The sequence below is a fragment of the Gallinula chloropus genome, assembly GCF_964237585.1.
Source record: "Gallinula chloropus genome assembly, chromosome: 1".
NCBI lineage: Eukaryota > Metazoa > Chordata > Aves > Gruiformes > Rallidae > Gallinula > Gallinula chloropus.
Genome location: NC_140085.1, coordinates 183,251,647 through 183,265,985, shown reverse-complemented (window position 1 = coordinate 183,265,985; position 14,339 = coordinate 183,251,647). Strand labels below are relative to the sequence as shown.

Below are 14,339 nucleotides of genomic sequence, written 5' to 3'. Positions count from 1 at the left end.
AGATCCAGTGTGCCAGTGTTGGCTGTTAGTCATGCAGTACCTATCCTCTGACCTATATGTGCGAGCGTTACATACACAGAGGCGTTTGTTTATTTAAATTCATAAGCTTTCCTTTGCATGCACTTTCCTTGGCACTTAAAGGTTGATGTGTTAGGAAAACATCCTGGCTGGGGTGGTTAAATGTGGATGCCTCTATCTAAAGGTGTGCCTGAAACCCCCAGCACGGGACGGTTCGGAAGAAATTAGGAGTGTGTGTTAACACCATCTGCAACAGGCTTGATATTTGCAGTTCCAATACCATGTTGAGTGTTTATGTACATCAGAGTTGTCTTCTTTCATGATCCTATGGTCATTGAAGGTTTTTTTTGTTGAGAAGTGAAAATAAGGTCATGCAGAACTTGTACCTGGGGGTTAAATGAGCGGGTGTCAGGCAGGTGACTTTCTGAACCAACTGGGATTTGAACCCAACAGGGCTCGGGGCCCTTGAAATGTCCTCTCAAGTTACTGGAGGAAGGAGCCAGCATTGCACCCTCATCTAGTGCCCCCCTCTGAGTTGTCCCTGATTAGCTATACATAACCTGCTGGTTGTACAGGATGTGAATGGTCCCAGGGGCTTTCTTTGTGAAGCGAAGATTTAGTGACCCCGAAGAGCCAGGGATTGCTGGCTGTGCCCTAACGATGGAGAAGATTTGATTTGTTGTATCTCTGTAAACTTGCCTGGTTTCACTAGCCCATTAATAAAACCGCTGTAATAGTTAAAAAGTGTGAGTGGGATTTCTTTTTTTCCTGCTTTCTTTTCAGTGAAAGTGAAGAAAGTCTGATGCTTGTAAACTCAGCTGATGACATAGCTAGTAGCATGGGGGGGGGAATAAACCATAATATTTCAGAGAGCTATTTTAAAGACTATCTGTCCTTCAGGAAGTAACTGCCACCAGAGAAAGCATTGGTGAGTGGAAGGAAACTGGAGTGCAAAAAAAGGAGCTGGAGAATTTGCGTAAATTTATTTCCACCTTTTAGAGAATTGAATGTCCTAATCACTTAATGGTTAATAAAACTGTCCCCAGTACTTCAGTGCCCTGGAGTTAATGCTTCTTGTAGCCAGCACAGCACTGTGGTTTGGATTTAGGATGAGAACACTGTTGACAACACCCTGCTGCATTTAGCTGTTGGTAGGTAGCTGTAGTGACTACACCAAGCCAAGGACTGTCCAGCTTCCGGGGCAGCTGAGCGAGCACAGCCAGGACAGCTGACCCAGCCCAGCCAAAGGGATGTTCCTGCCATTGAACATCCTGCCCTGGGTGGAACTGGAGAAGCAGTAGGAGGCAGGCTCCCAGCTCAGAAACACTGGGCATCAGGGTATGGGTGGGGTACACAAGAACAGGAGGAAGAGGCCAAACCAGAGGTGATAACCCAATCTCTGTCCCTGAGGGAGCTGCATCATCATCATTACCTGGCTGCTCTGATGCTGGGATAATGGGGGTAATAGCTTGGCATGATGGAGGGTGGGGAGGGCAAGCATCTGGGATCCCTGTCCAGAGAAGGGAGCACTGACAAACAACTGGGAAAAAGTCACGCACCATCAGCCTCTGGAGGTGACTTCTGTTGGGCATGAGGGGAAAGGTGTCCCTTCAAAGATGTTTTTGAGGCAGGGAAGAGCACTGTCCAAACCTGCTGAAAGTCATTTTGTCAGTAAAAAAAAAAGGTCAAGGGACCAGCACAGGAAATCCGGTTTTTAGGAATGAAATGGCAAGATGGACATTGTCACAGCCCAGTAGATGTGACCAGCAAAACAGCAGCTCTGTCACACTGGCTAGCAAAAAGGAAACACAAGCTTTCTGAGGTGTTGTGGGACTCTGGAGGATGTGTGTTCCAAATTATAGTCTGATTACAAATTCTATCACATGACCCAGAAGAAGGAGGCCCAGAGCAATGACAAGACTTTGAACAAATGAAATGAGAAATAGTCTGTGCAGTATCCCTTGGGCCAGTCCGAGCAGGACCAGATGTAGATGTGCTCTGCACCATGGTTGGGAATCTCAGGCAGAAAAGCATCAGGGGAGACTTGAGGCCAAGCCCTGGGGTTTCGGGGTCGGGGCTACAGAGGGTCTGAGGCCCGTTACACTCCAGCTGAAAAGGAGATACTGGCAGTGTACAAAGGGGGCTGGGCTGCTTTGGAAGTGATTGGAACTGAAGCCCAGCTCCTCCTGGCACCCTGACTGCTCATGGTGCACTGGATGCCCTAAGGGAGGGTTCTCTCTACATGTTGTACAACTGATGCTACGTGGAGTAAGGGGGTCACACTGATCACACAGCAGGCTCGAATAGGACTTCCCGTGGTAGTTTCAGAAGCAGAGGCACATTACGAGCAGCTTGTGTGTTTCATTTTAAAAATGTTTTAACTTGTACTTTGTACAGGTATCACCCAGCTGTAATCTTCCTCAGCAGTTTCACATTTGACACAGGTACCTTCTGCAGCCACTCCTGTATTTGAAAACCTGTGGTACCTGCGAGGAGCTTGCCTGTTCCTACAGCCTCGGGACCAGCGCTGCACAGGCACAGAACTGGTCACTCGCAAGCCAGACACTGGAAAACAAGTCCCTGTGACATGCAAGACCAAACAGCTCTCAGGAACAGGGGACAGCAGGGAGAGATTAAGATCTAAAAATGCAAAGAAAGAGGCTGGGAGTCAGCTCATCCCTCTGGAGATGGCTACACAGTCCAGCCAATAGACCCTCAGCACCAATGGAGAGACAGGGGCCTTTGGAGACGCAATTTGCCCACCTCCCTGCACACAGAGGGCTCAGGGTGAGACACGTTTACTCCACATACGTGTGTTCCTCCACAGTGACCGGAGGAAAGTCTGATCAGTGGTACAACCCTCAGCACCAGGTGTCTAAACCACCTGCCACTTTGTCTTCTCACCTTTCTCTGAATCCTAATTTAACTTCTTCCTGTAACAGTTTCAGTAGTCTAAGCCATTCTGAATGCAACAAGGTCTGGCTGTGGGAAAGGTGCTCTCAAACAGTTCGGTTTCCACACCTGGTCAGAACCTGCTACTTTCAATACACGTTTGCATGTGGGTCTGCTTACAAGTAGGACTCTGAAAATCTGTTTCTGGAGGGGGCAGGGACTGGTAAGTCAGCAGTGCACTTTGTGCTCTCAGCGCTGTCATAACGAGTGGTGCAAGTTCAGCAGCGCGAGTCACAGGCACCGATGGACTCTGATAAACACAAGGACAGGGGAGCCTGTGGGGCTGATGGGCCTGCAGCTGGGTACCAGAAAGCCACAGTGGTTTCCTCTGGAATTTTGACATCTTGGGCTTCCGACCTTCCAGTAGCTGATGGGGGCTGGAGAGGAGCTGTTTGCAAAGGAATGGAGTGATAGGACAAGGGGTAACAGCTTTAAACTGAAAGAGGGGGAGATTTAGTCAGATAGGGGGAAGAAATCCTTCCCTGTGAGGGTGGTGAGGCACAGGTTCCCCAGAGAAGCTGTGGCTGCCCCCTCCCTGGCAGTGTTCAAGGCCAGGTTGGATGGGGTTCTGGGCAGCCTGGTCTAGTGGAGGGTGTCCCTGCCCACGGCAGGGGGCTGGAACTAAATGATCTTTGAGGTCCCTCCCAACCCAAACCAGATTGATGCTGACTCTAGCAGTTCTGAGAGTGAAAGAATTAGGAAAGTCAGGGCGGTGAAATGAAGGGAACTCTCTTCTGAACGTGGACACCAGCTTCTCTGAAGGACTGCCTCAGACACCTCTGCAAGGGCCGTGGCAATGACCCAGACCACGGTAGGGGACAGTGTCTGCTAGAAGCATTACCAGAGGTGACCCTGGAACAAAAGGTCTGAGAACACCAACATTTCCAGAATGTCCCATGGAAGACTCTGAAGCCCAACAGTGCAACTGTTTGGACCTCTGCACCTAGAGGGAATCACTGGAGATGGGGTGCCCTCTGCTTCTACCAGCTGTAGAATCACGGTGGAAGTGAGATACAAAAGGACATCATTACCACATGAAGCCACCTTCTCCTCTAACACAAGAAGATTACTGACTATAAATCTTTTAAAAGCTAGTTTATTTACCTTGAAAGGAGAGAAACTGATTAGTTGTATAAAATATTATTGTACATTTGATGTAAAGCCTTCAGACTGTTGAACAAAAAACCCCCCACGTTGTCACAGCAAAGAAATACTGACTCTGTTTAGGTACTGGGCTCTCAGGTCACCCCGCTAGCCAAAGGCTCACTGAGACCTGCAGCTATTTTATCAGAGATTAGGGTCAGCCTACCCCAGTGTTAACACACCTTCTGTCCGTAGAACTCTGCAAACAGCGAGGAAACAAACACTAAGGATCTTCTCTCAATGCTTCTGTCCGTTTTTCAGGAAGAAAGGTGAAGCCAAGTTGAGATGAAAAAAAAATCATTTGGTTTTATTTTAAAATGAAGTCGGTAGCTCAGTGTGCTGCTTGTGGAGTTCTTTTAGTAGCTGTAGGATCAGCTCCCGTTCAGCACAAGAACTGATCTGTCAAAGGTACCGCTGTAAGGATGCTGGGGTCACCTAAACAGCTTCTGAGCAAGCTACTTGGAGGAGATGATGCCTTAAAATGTTTGGGTGATGAACAGTATGCGTCTCCACTGTGACTTTTAAGTCAAGTAGCTGCAAAAGCTAGATTTAATAAAAAATGGATACTTTTAAATTAAGAATTCATTTATTTACTAGTATTTTAATCCCCTGGAAGTAAAACACGTGCTTCCCTCCACTGGCTGTTCTGCAAACACTTTTGTCATCATAAGAAAAACATCCAGAATCTGACTCAGTAACTTACAAAGCCCTCGGACAGAAAAAGGTTTTGGTCTGGTTTGGGGTTTTTTGGAGTGTTTCTTGGTTGGTTTTTTTCTTCCAGTTGTGACAGTTCATAAGTTGAGTATGAAAAAGAATAAGGCAGGCTGGTTGTCCCAGCATGGGCTCATTGAGCGTGGCTTTTGTGCAGACGCCGCAGCGAAGCGACGGGAGACGCCCTGTGCTTTTAGTCACCGGGCTACGCTGACCTGGGACCCCACTGGAGACACGCTGCTTTCAGCTATGGGAACGTACTGGTGCCTGTTTGGCAAGCTGTTTGGTTTGGCTACAGTTAAAATGTGGGGAGATCAAGAAAATTCTACATGGTGAGGATTTCAGAATCTTCTGTGTACCAGGTGGGATTGAGGTTTGGGGCTCTTTTTAATCACGGAGGTTTTCCAAGGTAGGAAATTCCACATCAAGTGCTCTGCAGGTGGGAAGAAGCTTCTGGTTCTGGGAGGATTCTCTGTGGGGATTCATAGTCCGTGAAATTCAAACCAACGGGGCTGCGTAGCCACCCCCTGGATTTACACCGCGGCGAGAGCTGGGGAAGGAAACACCACCCAGCACGAAGCTTTCAGTAGTACGGGTACCTAAGGAGGTCCCTCCGAATTCATGCTGCACCCCCAACGCCAGGTCCGCGGCCGCTGCGTGGTTTGAACGGGAACCTGATGTGCTGGTTGTACAGGGAGACAGAAAGCTGGCTCCTCGCTCTCAAAAGCTGGCAAGTTAGGAAAATCTAATAAAAAAAAAGGAATCTAAAAAACAAAATTAGTGCATTTCATATCGTTCTAGCTAAAATTTTTGTCTTCAGACAGAAAAAATTCAATCCAGGCAGATTGAATCGGCTTGAATCAGTGATGCTGCAATAGGAAACGAAGGCGCCTTCCAAGTCGGCTTTTAAGATGCTCAAAAAAATATATATAAATTAAATTCAGTGGCTTGCATTGTGTACACACTACATCGTAAGGCAAAGCATCGGGAAAGCCATTTGTAAAAAAAGGTAAAAAGTCCAAAAGCTTTAAACTAGCAGTTCAGAATAAAAAGCAACTAAAAAAAGCAACTCAATTAATGGAGGCTGTAAAACAAAAGCCGTGGAAGCGGGACCGCAGCGCGGCCCCCGGTCCTGAGTCTCACTTCTTCTCACTGGCTGAGGTATCATTTCCATCGTTCAGCTTCTGCTTTTGCATCCTTGTTCGAGTAGATGCTTTACAGGAAAGAAAACAAAAAAAGAACAGTGAAATTAAATACTGAATTCAGAATTACTTTGGACGTCATCTCTTGTAAAATTTAGTAATGACACAAGCAATTGAATTGCACTAAATAAAATCAATTACAGGGGTTGGAAAAGACCTCTGGAGATCATCTAGTCCAATCCCCCTCCCAGAACAGGATGCACAGGACAGCGTCCAGGCAGTTTTTGAGCATCTCCAAAGATGGAGACCCCACAACCTCCCTGTGCAGCCTGTTCCAGTGCTCCATCACCCTCACAGTAAAGAGGTTCATCCTCATGTTTAGGTGGAACTTCCTATATTCAGATTTGTTCCCATTGCCTCTTGTCCTGTCACTGGGCACCACTGAAAAAGACTGACCCCATCCTCCTGGCACCCACCCCTCATGTATTTATAAGCATTGATAAGATCTCCTGTCAGTCTTCTCTAGGCTACAAAGTCACAAGTCCCTCAGCCTCTCTTTGTAAGAGAGATGTTCTAGTCCCCTCATCATCTTCGTAGCCCATTTCTGTACCCTCTCCAGTAGTTCCTTGTCCTTACTGAATGGGGAGCCCAACACTGCACACAATATTCCAGGTCATGCCTCACCAGTGCAGAGCAGAGGGGAAAGAGAACCATCTTCTATCTGTTGGCCACACTGTTCTTGATACAGCCCAAGTTGCCATTGGCTTTCTTGGCCATGGGGGCACACTGCTGGCTCATGGTTATTCTGCTGCCCTCCAGGACCCCCAGGCCCTACATCCCACACTTCACTTCAAGAATTGCTGGTCCATCTTGCACATGTCAAATTCCTTCTGCCCCTTCACTGGAGCTCTCATTGCTTCTGCACCCTGGCCTTGTCTGCTTTCATCTTCAAGAGAAGCCGATGGACACCGGGATCTCAGCTCATTTCCAGGCAGACTCAACAGGCTGAGCAGCCTCGCATCCCACACTGGAAAGGCCTTTTCCTCCCAGTGAGACACAAAGTAGCACATCCCTTCTTAACCTCTGCCACAAGTAAATACTAAAACCTTTCCTTACCCTAAAATAAACCAGAGGGGCCTGGATCTGTAGTCAGACCTACCCTGACAACACACAAACTCCCTAGGTGAGAATTTGTAACAGGAAAATCTGCTGAGCTGCAGAGCTCAGATTCCACCAGAGAGGAAGAACAGCCCGGTCAGACCAAGCATGTTGGAGACATTCAAGTTCAGGATCCATGGGGCTCTGAGCAACCTGATCTAGTGAAGGTGTCCCTGCTTACTGCAGGGGGGTTGGACTAGATGGCCTCTAAAGGTCCCTTCCAGCCTAATGCATTCTATGTTCCTTCTCAGGAGGGGAAAAGATAAACATGGACGTGGGGACCAGGATGGTTTTCTTTTCATGAGCTAGGTCTCAAATTTGTTGGAAAAACAGGGAAGTGATCCCATAAAATCAGAATGAAATGCTGATCTGCAGTAGAAGCAACAGCAGTCTCTGGCATTTTAGTATAAAAGACGACAAAATCATGGGCAATTTTCCTGTGTATATAATTTTCCTTTACTATACTGTAATCACCCCAAAAAGTGTTCTGGTCAACTAAAAGCAGCTGCAATTACTGCTACGATTTCTACCTGCAAGCTCTCAGCTAAGGGTCGGTCTCTGGAACAAATGGGAAAGCCTTGGCAAGCATTTAATCCCATTTCAAGAATTCTAGCTTTTAGGGAGAATGTGTCAGGCTTGTTTTCAACATGTAATAGAGCAGCTTCTAAATGGCCATGCCATTTAACGTCAACGTCTTCAAAAAGGCTTTTGAGGGTTTCCATTTTATAACCAGCATTTTCAAGATCAAATGGAGCATGTACAACAATATTAAGCAAGCTGCCTAAATGATATCAGTATTGAGCAATGTTTTTATCCAATGTTTTTGTCTGAAAACAAACTGTTTTATCCAAGCACTCACTGCTGTGCAGTTAACAGGGGGAAAAAAAATAATACTCACTCATTTCTGCAAGCTTTTGTTGGAACTTGGACTCCTGGGGTAGGTGTTTGCTGTAGACAGAAAGCATTTGATTAAGCAGAAGTTAAAACACCCCCATGAAACCTAGCTTTTTATCCCCAAAAACCTAGCTATAAATCAAGGTTAGTTTGTTTTGGTGCTTAATGCCTCCATTTACAGAGATGCAAACACTTTCTTCCTCCTGCTGAAGAGTGGCTTGATTTCTCACACATCAAAAAAACCCACGGGGTTGGTTTTTGAAGAGACTGAGTAAAGACAACTACAGTCTTTATGGATGGTTTAGTGCTCAGCAGTAACCCTGGGATGCTGGGTGTGTAAGTCAATCCTTGCTTCTGACGTCAAAGCACCTATTTGACAAGTACGATGCCTCTCATTTAGCCTATTTACTAAAACTCCCACATTAACAGAGGTTAGAATGTCAGGAAGAAGGTAGCATGGGAAACCCCCAGAACCAAATGCACCTAAAGCTTACTGAAATTCAAGCACAATCTCTCACCTTCCATCGGCTTCGTCTGTCCCTTCTATATCAAAGCGCAGCCTCTTCAGGGGCTTCGGAGCGGCGCTTCCCTCCGCGCTGCGTTTTAGCTGGCACTCACTGTTGCACACCATCTGGTTTATTTTTTGAAACTTCTCAGAAGTCTGAAATTATAAGAAAATAGGGAAAGAATTGCCAAAACTACTCAAATTTTCCAGATTATCCACTAAAAAAAAAATTAAACTAGGAGGTCTAAACTGGCAGTTTAAGAACTCTTCTTAAAGCGCTTTAAAAGCAAGGTCTGGAGATGTGAAAGGAGTTAATGGGACTGTAATCTTTGTGCTCACAAATTCCATAAAATACTATGTTATTTTAGAGATGCTCCCTGGCCAGTTCTACAGGTGTTGGCCAGCTACCCCACTCCTCCACAAGTTACACGCATTTAAGACAAAATATTTAAAAAAAAATTTAAAACTCACCCCAAACGATTCACCAATTGAGACCAAAATTCTGCCAAAAGAAGAACAACAAAGATTAAGCTACATTTAACACTAATTACATGCACGAATTTGCCCAGTTTAGGGTAAGACATTAGCAAAGAGTACAAACCCAGACTCTCTGTCACCATGTTGAATCACAGAATCACAAGGATGGAAAAGACTCTTTAAGATCACCAAGTCCAACCATTCCCACCCTAAGCTAAACCATATTCCTAAGTACCTCATCTACCCTTTTTTTAAACACATCCAAGGAAGGTGACTCAACCACATCCCTGGGAGGGAATTCACACTGGGAGCATTCACATTTCCACTCGGGCCAGGGAATGCTGAATTCCCAAGTCAGCTGTGCCACACAGACAGAAAAGAAACTGTGGCTTGAAAGAACCCGAGGCCCTGCAGCCCGCCCCTTCTCAGCAGGAAGGCACTTTAGTGCCAGGCACCCAGACAACCATCCTTTCCTCAGTACTTTTAGACATTTGCTAATCAAAACCATGCAGGATATCAACCTAAAATATGCAATAATAATTTAGGTTTTGGCACAGAGGGCCAGGTGCAAGGGCCTAGTTGATCCTACTTTGGAAAGTCCAGTGGAAACTGGCACATTTGCCATCATCCTCATCCGCTAAAGAGTGACCACGTTTGAAATGTTCTGCTCAGGCAAATATTCTGAACCGTTTTGCTTCAAAAGCAAAGTATTTTCTCTCTAAACAAGTGTACAAAGCTCATCTGTGTTTTTCAGCAGTGTGATCCAGAGTCAAAGCCAACAATGTTTCAGCAACTCTGTCAGAAACCTCCTCTTGGATGTGCCTAGTCTGGAAAAAAAATTTTTTAGAAGAAAAAAAACCCCACAAAGCTCCTTGAATACACTGGCTAAACTGAAAAGGAGTCCTTAAAGGTGAATAAGGATTCCAAATGCAGGTCACTAACTTTTAACCAATAAAGATACAATAACCACAGGCTATTGACAAACTGGACTATGCGGTTTTCTAGTTTGATACCATTAAAATTCCCCCAAATACCTTGAATTTAGTCAAAGAAATGCTCCTCAATACCTTACCTAGACCTTGGAGTCATTTTTGTGGGTGACTGAAACCCGTCAGAGAATTTGTAAGGGCTCTTCAAGGGCGAGATGTAGATGTTGTTGCCAGCAGGGACACGCCGAGGAGAGTTGGAAAACTGGTAAGGGCTGCGGGGCATGTGTGGGATAGGTGACAGGGTGGGAGGCTATAAAAAAGTTAAATAATCATAAGGTTTTATTGTCTATAGATTCCTGTTCGATTAAACACTGAATAGTGAACACAACTAACAGCTCACCCTGTTGGAGGCATACTGCAAAATGTTGGTTTTCAGCTTCTGCATAAACACCAAGTTGTAGAAGACTATGATGGAGTCGTACTGCTCTTCCCTGATAAGAACACGTTTGAAAGTCTACACAGAGTGAGAAAATCACACACAGATTAAAAAAAAAAGGGGAGGGGTAGCAGAGGGGGCATATGAAAACCTGACATTTGAGAAACCATTTGTAAAGTCTGTGTTAGGTAAGAGCTAAGATGGCACGTGTACGGTACGCAAGCTACTGCTATGTAGTAGTTACTTGCATAGTAACTACAACATAGTAGTTACTTGCATAGTAACTACTATTTATGAACATCAGTAGAAGCATCTGCCTCATTCGCTGGTGCAGCCCCTTAGCAAGGAAGTTCATCAGTGCTTCCACAACATTTTCCAAATTTAAGCTCCCTTTAACTTTCACACATGCAACTGTCAACAAAAGGCTTTGCTACTGTGTGTGCCTTGGAAGGCTGAAATTAACCTGCTACTAACCCATGGGGATAAAAGAGTTCTTTAGGCTTGGAGACAAAAGTCTGTAGTTCAGCCAAGATGCAGGAATACACTATAAGAAATTCTGCTACAAAAAGGATGCCTACAGTTAATTAACTGTTTGATTTTCTCTTGAATTAATTATCCTTTTGTGCAGATTCAAGTGCTGTAAGGCCCTTGCAAAGAAAGAAACTGCTCAGTTGTCAGAATTAAGCCCACAACTTTAATACAGTGTGACACAGAACCATACATATCTGTCCCATATCTTACTTCTTTGAAAGCTTCTACAGAACGTTATCTGCTAATATCCCCCTTAACAAACACTGCTAGGGGGCTCTTTGAAAATCCTTTTAGCAACCTGAATGTTTCATCCCATCTCAAAATAGAATCATAAAACATTATTTAGTGTCTTTAAGTAAAAGTAAGTTTGCTTTCAGAGAAGTTACCAGCTACTTGTGAGAGATGTTTAAAGAGACATTTAGTACTGGAGCCGGTTTCCTCCTCCACAAAGCAGTTTTCTGTTGTATGTTGCAGATCGGGCATTTTTGTTCTAGACAGTGAGAAACAATTAATTTGTAACATTTTTATGAAATTAATGAATTTCCATACCTCTTGATTTGTGTTGGGCAGCTCCTTGTATGCTGAAACTATTATTTTAAATCTGAGATCTATGTTCTTTACTTTGCATATGCCATACATGGAACACATCATGATCTAGTAAAGAAACAAAGCAGGACAACCAGAAATGCAGAAAATTAATGCAGCTCCTTCATTTCAAGTTATGAAATCAATTGATGAGCTTTCTAGTACTGACTGTCCTCTCTAAACCAGCATGCAACTCCACTTCCTAAGAACTTCTAAAATGTAAGTCAATTACTGTTCCCTCCATTTCTGTGTGACAATCAACTAATTAGAGCTGATAGTATCTTCTCAAACTCGTTTTCCACACTGTAATTTTAGGGTAGAAGAGCAAAACATTTATCACCACACATGGTATCTTCCCAATGAAAACCAGTATTTTCTTATGCAAATTGTTAGGAAATTCGGTGTGTCTTCATTACTTTGAAAATAGCTATAAATGGTATTTGAAGATCCCATAGCAAGGAAGTGCCAGTACTTAAAAACCCATGAGATGATAGGCTTCACTCTAATTAATTTCTCATTTGAGTGATCAGTAGAGAAATAAAAACTCAAATTACCATTTCCAATGGCTAAAGACACATCTAATGATGGCAATAAGGAACATTTCATCCAGGAGAGTCCTTCTCAACTTTTACAAAACTTTTTTGTAATGTTACCTGGTCCAAGTGCCTGTCCCTCATGAGTTCATACTCATTTTGCAGCGTATGCTGGAAGAGGGTCCAGATCAAGGGTTCCAGGTCGGGGTGTTCAGAGAGAAGCCGGAAGAACAAGGTATGTAGTCGAAGGTAGGCCAGTAGATACACTTGAAAAAGAGAAAAGAAAAATAAACAGAAATGGTAATAACAGGGGTACAGAAAATACAAGGAGTGTGATGGAGGATGGACCAGTGAAGGTTCACATGAACTACAAGTCAGCAAATGAAGGTGGCAGAAGCCAGGTTCAAAATAAACATAAAAGACTCTTCATACAACAGGTAGTGGACACAGGGAAGCCCACACCAAACAATGCTGCCCATGTGTGTCTGCGTTGATTCAAGAAGAGTCTGAACAAGCATTTGGAACACAAATCTACTGGGACGAAGCTGCCACATCGCAAAGGGCTCAGGAAAACCTTCCAGGCTGGGGCAAGTCAAATCTTAGGAAAGCATTCAGGGGAAGCAGCACAGATGCTTGCTCAGTTCTCAAGCCTCCCCATGACATCTGTTTATGGTCACTGCTGAAGGAAAAAAAAAAACTTGGCTAGAAGTACCCTCCCTCTGAGCCCATAAGGCCATTCTTACAACCAGTAGGTTTCACTTCAAACTTGCAGCGTGCAGACCGCACACATTAATCTGCTGGCATCGTTTTACCATTCCTTCCAGCTGAGGGCTTTGTGAGGTGTGTACTGCAGATTCTACTGCAGATAATTTTTTTTAATGAAATGTTTTGCTCCAAAACCCAATAAGGACAAATGACAAGAGATAACTTTGCAACTTCAGCATGTACAGAAGCAACAAACCTTTTTTGTAGAAGAGCGAGAGGGAGGTAGATTTCTGTGCTTTCTGTGTTTGGGGGGTCACAGCTGGCTGAGCGTCTGGAGTGGAAGCAGCACTTGGAGGAGGTCCAGATGCTTTCTTCTTTGGAGATCTCACAGGAGAAAGGTAGCTGCAGATTCAACATTTATTAAGCACTTCAACATCACAGGATAAAGGAACAATTTTTATATATACCTATATGTAATATCATATCATATAATGTAATATAATATAATACTTGCAGGAAATTCTCCCTCTTCCCCCTCTAAAAGAAATTAGTTGCTACTGTAACCAGCTATTCCCATATCAGGGATTAAAAATTCAAGTTAATGATTAAATACCTAATAAAGGGACCCATTCATTTCTAGACAAGTAAGAAAACACTTTGCAGTCCTAAGTTTGAAAGGGCTTGTAGCAAAATCATGCAGCAAATTTGCTGCATGATAAGCAGCAGCAAATACAACAGCTCAACATAACCTAAGTATCAAGCCTAACAAGCAGGAAAACAGAATACCACTGGAATTAGGTATTAAGGGCAATATTAACTTCTCATTTGACTAGACCACTAGCAGGCATGTCACTTACAGGTCTGCTGCAGTGTGATTATGTTGGAGAGGCATATTGAGAGTAGAAGTGGGCTCTGGCTGATCGGTCTGGCCTTCTCGTTCTTTCGACTGCTTGATAAGATCGAACAGAGGTGACCCCTGGAAAAAGGAGTTACAGTATGTTATACTAAGAACAGACAACCACATTGGATGGATTCTGTTCCTTCTCTAAAACCAACCCCTAAAACATGGCCCTAAACAGCAGATTAATGCCTTGAAATACTTCAGAACACTTGAATTTTGCCAGACAAATTTTAAATAGTTAACTGACAAATTTGAACTATTAAATACAACAAATGCTTTTTCTGTTTCAGGCATCAGTCCATCCAATATAGGCTAACTACAGAATTGTGACACAGTTGTGTTCTAGAGTCTCTTATTATCTCCTATTAAACAGCTACTCCTGAAGAGACGACCAAACAATGCAAGAAATTGCATAAAAAGTCACATTTCCTGGGGGGGGAACCCCAGAAATGCACTGGTGACTAAAAGTTACTGCTCTATCTAGTGTCAATCCGTTTCTGTTCCATCAGCTATTCAATATTTTGCACATAGTATTACATAAAACACGGTTGTATCTCATCTAACTGCACTAGATCTCTATGGTATCATGTTGCAGAGTTACAGTCACTCACATGAAGTCTCTGCCCTCATGCCCAAAAACCATTTCAACTTTAGGTCAATCATCAATACTTTCGGCAAGGCAGCTGGAATACATCTGAACCTACTCAGAGCTTTAGGTA

At 44.0% G+C, this 14,339-nt stretch overlaps 1 protein-coding gene across 1 annotated transcript in view; it reads right to left on the bottom strand.

Annotated features, from left to right (window-relative positions):
• Nucleotides 1-5,909: 5,909 nt before the first annotated feature.
• RB1 (RB transcriptional corepressor 1) overlaps nucleotides 5,910-14,339 on the bottom strand; it is an 82,080-nt gene continuing 73,650 nt past the window's right edge. Inside the window, exons 18-27 of the mRNA XM_084274797.1 lie at nucleotides 13,577-13,695; nucleotides 12,976-13,121; nucleotides 12,135-12,280; nucleotides 11,446-11,550; nucleotides 10,330-10,443; nucleotides 10,073-10,239; nucleotides 8,995-9,025; nucleotides 8,537-8,679; nucleotides 8,023-8,072; nucleotides 5,910-6,037 (exon numbers count right to left, since the gene is read on the bottom strand). Coding sequence (XP_084130923.1) covers nucleotides 5,964-6,037; nucleotides 8,023-8,072; nucleotides 8,537-8,679; nucleotides 8,995-9,025; nucleotides 10,073-10,239; nucleotides 10,330-10,443; nucleotides 11,446-11,550; nucleotides 12,135-12,280; nucleotides 12,976-13,121; nucleotides 13,577-13,695 — 1,095 coding nt within the window. The 3' untranslated portion in view covers nucleotides 5,910-5,963. The remainder of the gene's footprint in view (nucleotides 6,038-8,022; nucleotides 8,073-8,536; nucleotides 8,680-8,994; nucleotides 9,026-10,072; nucleotides 10,240-10,329; nucleotides 10,444-11,445; nucleotides 11,551-12,134; nucleotides 12,281-12,975; nucleotides 13,122-13,576; nucleotides 13,696-14,339) is intronic.